The sequence below is a fragment of the Leuciscus leuciscus genome (genome assembly GCF_965113295.1).
Source record: "Leuciscus leuciscus genome assembly, chromosome: 17".
Classification (NCBI taxonomy): domain Eukaryota; kingdom Metazoa; phylum Chordata; class Actinopteri; order Cypriniformes; family Leuciscidae; genus Leuciscus; species Leuciscus leuciscus.
In genome coordinates, this window is record NC_138741.1 from 28,495,152 (window position 1) to 28,507,662 (window position 12,511).

Genomic DNA, 12,511 nt, shown 5'->3' on the forward strand with positions numbered 1-12,511 from the left:
ATCTTAAACTGTGTTCCGAAGATGAACGGAGGTCTTACGGGCTTGGAACGACATGTGAGTCATTAATGACATAATTTTCATTTTTTGGGTGAACTAACCCTTTAAAGATGAGTAATACAATTCTGACTTTATAACTCATAATTGGGTCAAAGTCTAATTCTGAAGGAAAAAAGACAATTCAGAATCTCTCAATTTTGACTTTTTTCCCTTCAGAATTAGACGGTCTTGCAATTCTGACTATTTCATGCAATTGCAAGTTTAAAAAGTCAGTGAATTGTGAGATGTAAACTTATTATTGTGAGAAGTCGGAATTGTCAGTCGCAATTATCTGTAAAAAAAAAAAAGGATTCCTAACAAGCTTCCATAGTTGAGATTGTAATGTATTAGGAGAATACGTCTCCTACACTTAATTTTTTTTTTTAGGTAACATTTCATAGTTTAAATCTTTCTTGCAAATATAACAATATAACACCTAAGTTTAGGCTTTGTGTTTTTTTTTTTTTGTTTTTTTTTTTTTTTAAGAAAAGAAAGATTTATATGGGGTTTTGTAAAGGAGTAAATGACTTATTTTTGGGTGAACTTTTCTTTTAATAATAAGTTCTTATTTTTCATTCTTCAGATTTTCCCCATTTATGCTCTTTAACCTTTTGGAAAGACAAGATTCTCAATCAAGATGTGTTCAATTCCTGGTTTGCCAGGAGTTGGATCCAATACGACCGTTCATATCACAAGAGTCACTTTAAACCCACACACTATCTTAGTGGAATTTGGAGGGAATTTAAATCATGGACAAGAGGCCATTGATGTATATCAACAACTAAAAAAAGACATTGAAGCCCTCAGGAAACAGCAACAAACTTTTGAAGGCGAACCTGGAGAAGTATGTTTAGTATATGAAGACAGAGCTTGGCACAGAGCAAGGATACTTTCAAAATCTAAACATGAATTCAAGGTTTTCCTAATTGATGATGGTAAATTACTTTGGGCCTCAAGCAAAGTTTTGACAAAATGTCCACGCAACCTTTGCAGTCTACCTCCCAAAGTAGAGCTTTGTATTCTGGCCAGTGTATCACCTCTATGTCTTGAGAGTGCATGGTCTCAGGCCGCTTCAGAGTTCATCAGATCTTTGTGTGGGAAAAAGATATCTGGGTGTGTTCAGGATGTGATAATGCCTTCCAGAATTGTTCTCCTTGATATTCCAAGCATATCCAAAGAAATGTATGAACTTGGATTTGCTAGAAAGATGCTTAATGAAGACTTTAAAAGCCTTGTAATGCATTCACTGGATTTGCCAAGAAATCCTTCCATACAGACAAATGTTGCGATTATAAATGGTCAGCAGGAGCATGCCAGTGACCCTGACAAGTTGCATCAATACTTGAATCCAGAGTTGTTGCCTGGAACAATTGAGATTGTAACTGTAACACAAGTTGTTCATCCATTGAGGATCTTTTGCAAACTGCATGTCTTTTCACATGAGCTCAAGAAATTAAGTGATCAGCTCCACGAATACTATGAAGATTCATTCTCTGCTCAGATGCCAATGCCGCTGTCTGATGGGTCTCCATGTGCAACCAAAGGAAGCGATGGTAATTGGTATCGATCTGTACTTCAGCAGAACAACATCTCTGATGTTGTCAAGGTCTTTCATGTCGATTATGGAATTGGAGATTTTGTTAAACTCTGCAATATCAGACCCTTGTCTGCAAGGTTCTTCCAATTGCCAGTTATCACCTATGCATGCTCTCTACATGGTGTCAATGACAAAGGAGTTGGATGGAGGGCTGATCAGATAGATTATCTGAAGTCTGTTGTACTCAATAAAATCCTTGTTGGGAAATTTGAGCATCACAGTGTGAAAGAGGATGTCTATCATATAACGCTTTATGGAAATGACAATGTAAATGTGAACCACAGATTTGGCCACAGAGAGCAGTGTTTGTCAGTGACGGAGAGGATTTCTGGTGACCCAACTCTTGAAACTCTAAACAAAGTGACATGCGAATATATGCATGACAGAAATGTGTCTTTACATTCTCTCCATTCACCCGATTTAACCAGATGCTCCAGTTCTCTTGAAAATGTCTCCGCAGTGAGACCTTCCAAATCTGAAGATAACCTAGAACCCGCAGAGGGAGGGCACTCCCTGAATATTGGTGCAGCTCCACTCCTTCAGACTGATTCATATGTTGATTCACCACCTGAAATTGAAGTGGGCGCAAAGGCTAAGGTACAAATAACATGTGTCCAAAGTGCAAACCAGTTCTTTGGCCATTTTGCACAAAATACTGATACAGTCAGGAAAATGACCAAAGATATTCAACAACTGTGCCGCAAGCGACCACGAGCAAAGTTTTCAATTTCCCCTAAGATGATGTGTCTTGCTAAATACACAGATGGGCAGTGGCACAGAGGACAAATTGAATCAACGCATCCAAAAATACTTGTCCAATTTGTAGACTATGGTGACTTGGTGGTTTTGGATAAATGTGATATTCTACCATTTCCCCCAAACGCTAGTGCGATTGCATCCACTCCCATTCAGGCTGTTCAGTTTGAACTTTTTAATGTAACATTACCTGAGCCATGTGAAATTAATGAGTGGTTTAAAAACTACGCTACAGACTGCATGTTCACTGTCATCGTGAAACAAAATTCCTCAGGCAAACTATCAGTGGAAATGTATGATGAGAAAACAAACCTCAACTTAAAAATTAAAGAGCAGTCGAACAAGACCAAAAGAAATATTGGCAAAGGAAACGATAAGACTCGTACTTTCAAGGATTCTTCAGGAGTTGAGTCTAGAGGGGTACGAAATAATTTAAGCACTGCATCACAAGCACATGAGAAAACTTCCACGAAACCAGTTGTTCAAGGTACATTGGAACAAAACTTCCAGTCTGTAACTAGTCAAACAAGTGGACACAGTAGTTCTAGGCCTAATGTTTTACAGCAACAGGTGACTTGTTATCCAAAGCTCACCGATCTTCCCTCTAAAGCCTTGGATGCAGGATATGTTTCAGACATCTATGTTTCACACTGTAATAGTCCGTCAAGTTTTTTTGTACAATTGACAAGTGATGAAGATGAAATATTTTCTATTCTCGACAAACTTAATTCTGATCAGTCAAGTGATGCACAAGTTGAACTAAACTTGTTGCAGTCAGGTGACCTGGTGAGAGCTGAATATCCTGCTGATGGGGCCTGGTATCGTGCTGTTGTTCAAAACAAGAGAGATGGCATGGTTCAAGTGCAGTTTATTGATTTTGGGAATGAGGCAACACTTCTGCCGCTTAAAATTAGACAACTTGGCAAGCAGTTTCTTAGCACCCCTAGGCTCAGTATTTGTTGCATACTTGAGGATGGTAGAAGAAAAAAAGGTGATTGGACCCAGGAAGAGATTTTGACTTTCAAAAAGTCAGCAGGTGAAAATGGTGAGAAGAAAATTCAATGCAAGTTTATCCAAGAGGACATATCTGCTTGGATTGTCAGTTTAGAACACCATGGTGTTGTATTGGAAGGTCCTTTGTTTAATACTGCTCTCAAATCAGGTGCTCAAACTGAATCGCAAATGCGCTGCAATGAAGATGCCCAGCTGTTAACATTCAAGGAACCAGCTATAATTCAAGGACAAATTGTAGAAGCATATGCTTCATCTATTGACGGACCAAATTACTTCTGGTGCCAGTTCAAAAACTCAGAGGAACTTGACAAAGTGTCTCTGCTTGCACAAGAAATTGGAAACTGTAGTCAAACTCAACCAATTCAGCCAGATCAGTTACGCCAAGGAGGACTGTGCATAGCATGCTTTTCTGACCAGCAGTGGTACCGTGCACAGGTTATCAATACACATGATAAAACGGTTTCTGTTCTTTTTATAGATTATGGAAATGAGTCTGAAATTGATCTGAACTTCGTTAAGTTCCTGCCCACCAAGCTCCTGGAAAGCCCACCACAAGCATTTCTTTGTCAGTTAGAAGCTTTAGGGTCCGTAGATGGCACTTGGAGTGACGCAGCAACTGATACATTTTTTGAGCTTCTGGTGGATGAACCTTTAAAAGTGACTATCCGGAACACTGTAATGTCCTCTGACCTTTCAAAGTGTCCTATGTATAGCGTTCTTGTTGAAAGCAAGGGGCTTATTGTCAATGATCTTATGAAAGATTACTGGTGTGACCCCAGACCTCAAGTCTTTAGCATTGTGAGAGTGGCTGCTAAAACAAAACCCTCTTTAGGTAAGGACAATTTTGGAGTAACAAGCTCTGAAACTGTTCAGAACGATAAAACGCCCAAGCTTAATTCTAGTACAAGACCATCAAATGATGTTAACCCTGAACTTAACTTTGAGTCACAGATTTCTCAAAATGAATCCATTCAAGAAGATCGATTACAGCGCCATGATGGTTGTCAGTTAGAATGTGTTGCAGCCATGACCCAAGACAAAAGCATTACAAACCCAACGTCTACTGAAGATGGACACACTGTGGTTCCTGAACTATCAGTGCAGTGTTTACCTCAAGTTGGAGATCTTCCTCCTCATGTGATAGAACCAGGTACAGTGTCTGAAGTGTATATTTCTCACATCAACAGCCTGACAAGTTTTTTTGTGCAACTGGCAATGGATGAGAATACATTATTCTCCCTCAGCGAGCTATTGAATTCCCCGCAGCCATCTGAGAAAGATGAAAGGAATGCATTCAGTGTTCAGCAGGGAAGTTTGGTTAAGGCCATGTTTTCTGAAGATGGTTCCTGGTATCGTGCCATTGTGAAGGATACAACTGAAAATGGCAAGATTCAGGTAGAGTTCATAGATTTTGGAAATGAGGCAACTGTATCTCCCCTTGAAATTCGCCAACTTGATGACCTGCTATTGTTGTACCCAAGGTTCAGCATTCACTGCAGCTGTAGTGTAGATGATCGATTCAAGACTCAGGGAAAAGAGGACATGAAGGAACAGATATTTCTCTTCAAAAAAATATTCGGTGATGCTGGGGAGAATATTCTCTCTTGCAAGTTTATCAAAGATGATGTCATCACTTGGGAAGTTAAAATAGCTCCCAGCTCATCAGATTTGTTAAGTGATAAGTGGGATAATTTAGATTTGAAAGCATTACTGGCAGTTTCCAAACCTGTGATGGAGACATTCCAGCTGCTCTTCAAGAAACCAGATGTGTCTTTAGGACAGACAGTTGAAGCTTTTGCATCATGCATTGTTGGACCAAATTATTTCTGGTGCCAGTTTTCAAACTCTGAAATACTTGACCAAATCACCCACGTTGCCCAAGAATTTGGAAACTCTAGTGAGACGCAGCCAATTCTGCTGGATAATTTGGATCCTGGAAACCCGTGCTTGGCTCGTTTTTGCGATGATCAAATGTGGTATCGTGCACAGGTTATTAATAAATCCAAAAACACTGTTTCTGTCCTATTTGTTGACTTCGGAAATGAGTCGGAAATCAGTGAAGGCTCTGTTAAAGCACTACCTTATGACTTGCTGCAATGTCCAGCTCAAGCTTTTCTGTGTCAGTTAGAAGGATTTGATCTATCATCCGGATCGTGCGACAGTGTAGCTACCGATAAATTCTATGAGCTTGTTGTGGATAAACCTCTGAAAGTAACTGTGCAGTGCATTGCTAATATGCTGGACCCTAACAGCCCTCCGTATTATGTTAAAGTTGAGTCTCCACAATGTCTTGTAAATGAGCACATGGCAACGTTTTTGAGTAATTCTGCACAACATAATCAGAACTCTGCAGAGGTGATTGAATTCCATGAAAAACCCACTGCATCAACATTTGTAGATCAATCCGTTTCAGATGATAAAACCAGTGTGAACCTTTCAATCACAACAGAGGAAAATCACACTGCATCAACATCTGTAGATCAGTCTGTTTCAGAGGATAAAACAAGTGTCAACCTTTCAATCACAACAGAGGAAAGTCACACTGCATCAGCATCTGTAGATCAACCTATTTCAGAGGATAAAACAAGTGTGAACCTTGCAGTCTTAACTGAGGAAAATCACACAACTGAACCTCATTGTGCTGGACAACATGGAGGTAATGGAATCGAACTGTTAGTAGTAAATGGTGAATTGCATGATGTACCTGAAAACAAGGTGAATGATCAGCTTGGAGATATCATAGCTAATGATTCTACAAGGACAAATTCAGTTTTAGAAATTCAAAAAGTTTGTCCTGAACCTGACGATGGAGTTCCTGTTGGATCAGCTGAGCCAATGCTGCTGCATACTGTGGAAAATGGCAAAGATATGGACTATTCTGAAAAAGGTTCGTAAATTTGTGACAATCTTCAACAAAATAGTTCAGCCAAAAATGTTAATTACCCCATGATTTACTCACCTTCAAGCCACCCTCAGTGTATATGACATTCTTCTTTTAGACGAATACAAGATTTCGGAGTTATATAAAAAAAATGTCCTGGCTTTTCCAAGCTTTATAATGGCAGTGAAAGTCCATAAGTGCATCCATCCATGATAAAAGTAATCCACATGGCTCCAGTGGGTTAATAAAGGCCTTCTGAAGTGAAGCGATGCGTTCATGTAAGAAAAATATCCATATTTAAAACTTTATCGACTAAAATAACTAGCTTCCGGCAGGCAGCCGTACGCAAGTCGACTTAAGTCAAGTCCTCTTCATTTATATAGCGTTTTTAACAATGTATATTGTTCCAAAGTGGCTTTACAGTGATAATAGGAAATTAAAGTAACAGAGATTGTTTTGGCTTTATATCAGCTGTAGAATAAAGTTATTGTCCAGCTAAAGTTAGTTTTGATTCACCTCCGTCGCAACAATCATTAGTTATTTACTTAGGGGTTAACTTACAGGGATGCAAACAGCGCGCTTTTCGGCGCCTCCCGCTTTTTTCACGTCAGTTTGGGTGACTTGGGTCTGAGAGCGTCTGATTATAATTTCACAAAGTCATCTGAAGCCATTCCATAGCTTAATGTGAGGAACAGAAGTCTAAATTAAATTACATCATTAAATTAAAGTTTACGGAAACTCGTTTTCCCTCCTCTGCGGCTGTCAATCATTCTCCATTCAGTATTCAAACAGCGCGCGCCTCGTCCGATTACAGCAGGATGCACAGTAAAACTCTCTCCAATGTGCGCATTTAAAAGTTCACATTATAATGTCGGCCGGTAGTAAATGTGCTTTAGAAATAAACGGAACTTGAACTTGATAATGTGAATATATAATATTCACATTATAATGTGAACTTTTAAATGCACACTTGTGCAGCGCTGCACACTGTGACTCCATGTTGCTTTGAGCACATCATTCTGCACCCGCGATGCGCATACGCGCCTTGTGCGCTCTGTTTTGAAGCGTTTCATATTATCATGGTTTTGCGCACTGAAAGATTAAAAGCCTATATTTTTTATACCTAGCCTGCACAATACATTTAAAATAAGCATAATTTAATTGTATATTATTTCTGTGTAGTGTAGGCTATATAAATATATACACTTCTGAATTCTTGACATTCATATATAAATATAAAAATTTTAAATGTATGATTGCCTGATTGAATTTTATAAGAGTACTAATAGTAATTTGTTTTTATTAACATGTTTAGATTTTATAAAATTACTGTGCAGATTTTCTCAAGAATTACTTTTTGCTGCTGATTTATACACTCACTAAGTTTAATAAAAATAAATAATACATTTATGTAATATTTAAAGGTGTTAACTGTAATCTTACACTGCAAAATAACTTGCAAAGGATTAAATTCATCACAATTATGTAAGTATCTGGATATTTGCCGCGGGGCGAGGGCTTCGATAACCTCTCTTTTTTTACCATACATGTGTTTGCATCCCTGAACTTAAAACGACAGTTTTAACAGAGAACTCTTAAAGGTCCCATGACATGCTACTTTTTGTAGGCTTTAATATAGGCCTTAGTGGTCCCTAGTACTGTATCTGAAATCTCTTTCCAAAAATTCAGCCTCAGTGCAGAATTATAGCCACTACAAGCCAGTCCCAGAATGAGCTTCCTTCAGACGGGCCGTTTCGGTGTCTGTAGCCTTAAATGATAATGAGGAGGAGAAAGGCGGCGCAAGATGGTCAAGGCCACACCCACCCTCCAACGGTACCGTGGCGTGCATGTTTACGTTGGATATTGCAATGGCACGAAGACACGCAGTCTTTCAAGCATTTCAGTTTGACCCAGAATCTGATCCGGATGGAGAAGCAACGGATGAAGAAGTTGCAACTCAGCGGCTCCAGCAGGACGTTTCCGAATGGTTAGTTTAAAATATTATGTCTGGATACGGTACTTTATTCGGATGGTTTACAGTTATCATCATGTAGCTAACGCGAACCTACTGTTGCCTTTTCATGAGATCTGTAACGTCTGTAATTTATCTTATTACAATTACATCAAGCTCTGCGATCTTGAAATGCGGATATCGCGCGCGCCATATAACCAACAGGAAAACAGTTATCCAAATAACAAAGACGTGTACAACACTCGCGTTACAGTGTGTGTATTCACACACATAAACTGCATAGATAATGTTACAGCCACATTCTACGTGTAACAATCTAGCCTAGGTAACCATAAACAGTAAAGCAACACACTTATATATCATTAGTTGACTTACTTGTCCGAGGTGTGTAACGTTAGCTGAGAAGAGAGTGATCCAGACTTTAGTTTCAGACGTTCAGCAAGCCCAGCTCTGTATTGACCCTTTGGTGTTCATTTGTACATCCAATTATTGAGCAATTGTTATGCTTCGCTCGCTCAAAAGCCATGATATCTCTCGTGGACAAACTAAAATCGCGCGCGCGCATTCCTACTTCCTAGCGCATTTTCTCATGGGCGGAAAATATTCTCTGGGCGGGCAAAGCGGAGACAGGGGAGGTAACATTTCCTCCTTATGACGTCATAAGGAGGAGATTCAAGATCAGCGCGTATGAGCCTCCATTTTCTCAAAGGCAGAGAAAGATAGCAAAAGCTCGATTTACACCGATTGAAATTTCTAGAAACTTGGGGACCATATACAGGCTAGGGGAACTCATTAATGATAAAAAACCTCAGAAAGTGAAAATTTCATGTCATGGGACCTTTAAGTTCTCTCTGAGCAAACTTGAAAAACGCAAACCTGTGAGAACGCTGATGGTGTGCACATGCGTATTACGAGTTCAGTCTATAGGTGTGTGCATTTGAATATATGTGCACAGGCGTGTAGTCCTTCCCTACAAACCAACCCTCAACAAACTACTTGTCTGGCCTTAAAATTTATAATACAGAATTTTTATTGCTTCCGCGTAGCCACGCGAACCAGAATTATCCCGACAACGCTTTATCTGTAGAGAGGTAAAGGGAGGGGAGAGAGGCCTTCACAGGGGAGAGACTAGTTGACACTTCAGGACTGCGTTGTCGTCATGTCCAGGCGCAGGTCCTTCATCAGATCTGGATCCGGCGGACTGCGGTAAACCTCAGGATAAACAGAGACTAATATTAGCGTAGACACCATTCTTCTTATGATGTAACGAGTACATCAGGATTTATGGGAAGTGTTCCCGGTTCCGGCTGACCTAATCTTTGCAGCCTAACATTGGATTATAGAAGTCTATAATGTCTTTCTGTGTATGCTAGGTCCATAGACTGTAAAAAAAAAAAAAGATGGACGACACCCCTTCGCTCTTCCATTGGTGAGAACTGAAGCCGCCAGTGTCCCGATATGGCGCTGACATCTTGGAACTTGAGTCTGCGATCTTGGGACCAGACCTGTGCAGTAGTGAGCAGGAAGTAAAGCCGCGAAATCAATGCACCTCCCTCACTCTCGCAGAATGCACTCTCTCTGAGTGAACTTTTTAAAAATTGAAGCGATCGAGACGTTTTGGCTTCACTTTTCAGGGCTTGTGCGGCACACTTGGCTAGGTCAAAGAGATGTTTTTAGTCTAGCTTTGAACTGACAGAGTGTGTCTGCTTCCCAGACAATGTTAGGAAGACTGTTCCAAAGTTTTGGTGCTAAATGGGAAAAGGATCTACCGCCAGCAGTCAATTTTGATATTCTAGGTATTATCAACTGGTCGGAATTGAGATAGCAATAGACGTGAAGGGCTATAATGCGTTAAGAGCTCGCTCAAGTACTGCGGAGCTAAACCATTTAGTGCTTTGTAAGTAATCAGCAATATTTTAAAATGTATACGATGTTTAATAGGGAGCCAATGCAGTGTTGACAGAACGGGGCTAATATGGTCATACTTCCTGGTTCTGGTAAGAACTCGAGCTGCTGCGTTTTGGACCAGCTGTAATTTAAGCGTGAAGGGCAACCACCCATAAGAGCATTACAATAGCCTAGCCAATCTAGCCTTGATGTCATGAACGCATGAACTTATTGTTCTGCATTTGTCAATGAGAACATACAGTGGGTACGGAAAGTATTCAGACCCCATTAAATTTTTCACTCTTTGTTATATTGCAGCCATTTGCTAAAATCATTTAAGTTCATTTTTTTCCTCATTATTGTACACACAGCACCCCATATTGACAGAAAAACACAGAATTGTTGACATTTTTGCACATGTATTAAAAAAGAAAAACTGAAATATCACATGGTCCTAAATATTCAGACCCTTTGCTGTGACACTCATATATTTAACTCAGGTGCTGTCCATTTCTTCTGATCATCCTTGAGATGGTTCTACACCTTCATTTGAGTCCAGCTGTGTTTGATTATACTGATTGGACTTGATTAGGAAAGCCACACACCTGTCTATATAAGACCTTACAGCTCACAGTGCATGTCAGAGCAAATGAGAATCATGAGGTCAAAGGAACTGCCTGAAGAGCTCAGAGACAGAATTGTGGCAAGGCACAGATCTGGCCACGGTTACAAAAAAAATTCTGCTGCACTTAAGGTTCCTAAGAGCACAGTGGCCTCCATAATCCTTAAATGGAAGACGTTTGGGACGACCAGAACCCTTCCTAGAGCTGGCCGTCCGGCCAAACTGAGCTATCGGGGGAGAAGAGCCTTGGTGAGAGAGGTAAAGAAGAACCCAAAGATCACTGTGGCTGAGCTCCAGAGATGCAGTCGGGAGATGGGAGAAAGTTGTAGTAAGTCAACCATCACTGCAGCCATCCACCAGTCGGGGCTTTATGGCAGAGTGGCCCGACGGAAGCCTCTCCTCAGTGCAAGACACATGAAAGCACACCTGAAGGACTCCAAGATGGTGATAAATAAGATTCTCTGGTCTGATGAGACTAAGATATAACTTTTTGGCCTTAATTCTAAGCTGTATGTGTGGAGAAAACCAGGCACTGCTCATCACCTGTCCAATACAGTCTCAACAGTGAAGCATGGTGGTGGCAGCATCATGCTGTGGGGGTGTTTTTCAGCTGCAGGGACAGGACGACTGGTTGCAATCGAGGGAAAGATGAATGCGGCCAAGTACAGGGATATCCTGGGCGAAAACCTTCTCCAGAGTGCTCTGGACCTCAGACTGGGCCGAAGGTTCACCTTCCAACAAGACAATGACCCTAAGCACACAGCTAAAATAACGAAGGAGTGGCTTCACAACAACTCCGTGACTGTTCTTGAATGGCCCAGCCAGAGCCCTGACTTAAACCCAATTGAGCATCTCTGGAGAGACCTGAAAATGGCTGTCCACCAATGTTTACCATCCAACCTGACAGAACTGGAGAGGATCTGCAAGGAGGAATGGCAGAGGATACCCAAATCCAGGTGTGAAAAACTTGTTGCATCTTTCCCAAAAAGACTCATGGCTGTATTAGATCAAAAGGGTGCTTCTACTAAATACTGAGCAAAGGGTCTGAATACTTAGGACCATGTGATATTTCAGTTTTTCTTTTTTAATAAATGTGCAAAAATGTCAACAATTCTGTGTTTTTCTGTCAATATGGGGTGATGTGTGTACAATAATGAGGGAAAAAAAATGAACTTAAATGATTTTAGCAAATGGCTGCAATATAACAAAGAGTGAAAAATTTAATGGGGTCTGAATACTTTCCGTACCCACTGTATGTAATTTAGATATATTTTTAAGATGGAAAAATGCGGTTTTACAGATATAGAAACATGACTTTCAAATGATAGACTGGTTTCAAAGAGCACACCCAGGTTTCTAACCGACGACAAAGGTTTGACAGAGCAGCCATCAAGTGTTAGACAGTATTCTAGGTTATTACGTGAGGACGTTTTTTTTTTTTTGTCCAATAATTAGAATCTGTTTTTTCAGAATTTAGTAGGAAATTACTAGTCATCCAATTTTTTATATCAGCTATGCATTCTGTTAATTATGTGAATTGGTAAGTTTCGTCAGGGCGTGAAGAATCATCAGCATAACAGTGAAAACTAATTCCATGCTTCCTAATGATATCTCCCAAGGGTAGCATGTACAGACTGAACATCAACGGTCCTAGTACTGAGCCTTGTGGTACGTCATACTGAACTTGTGATCGATGAGACATCTCTTCATTTACTGCTACAAACTGATAACGGTCAGATAAGTATG

At 40.2% G+C, this 12,511-nt stretch overlaps 1 protein-coding gene across 2 annotated transcripts in view; it reads left to right on the forward strand.

Annotated features, from left to right (window-relative positions):
- Positions 1-12,511, forward strand: part of tdrd6b (tudor domain containing 6b) — a 39,941-nt gene that overhangs the window by 23,764 nt on the left and 3,666 nt on the right. For both annotated transcript variants that reach the window (XM_082142942.1, XM_082142941.1), the window contains exon 2: positions 620-6,290. In XM_082142942.1, coding sequence (XP_081999068.1) covers positions 674-6,290 — 5,617 coding nt within the window. In that variant the 5' untranslated portion in view covers positions 620-673. The remainder of the gene's footprint in view (positions 1-619; positions 6,291-12,511) is intronic.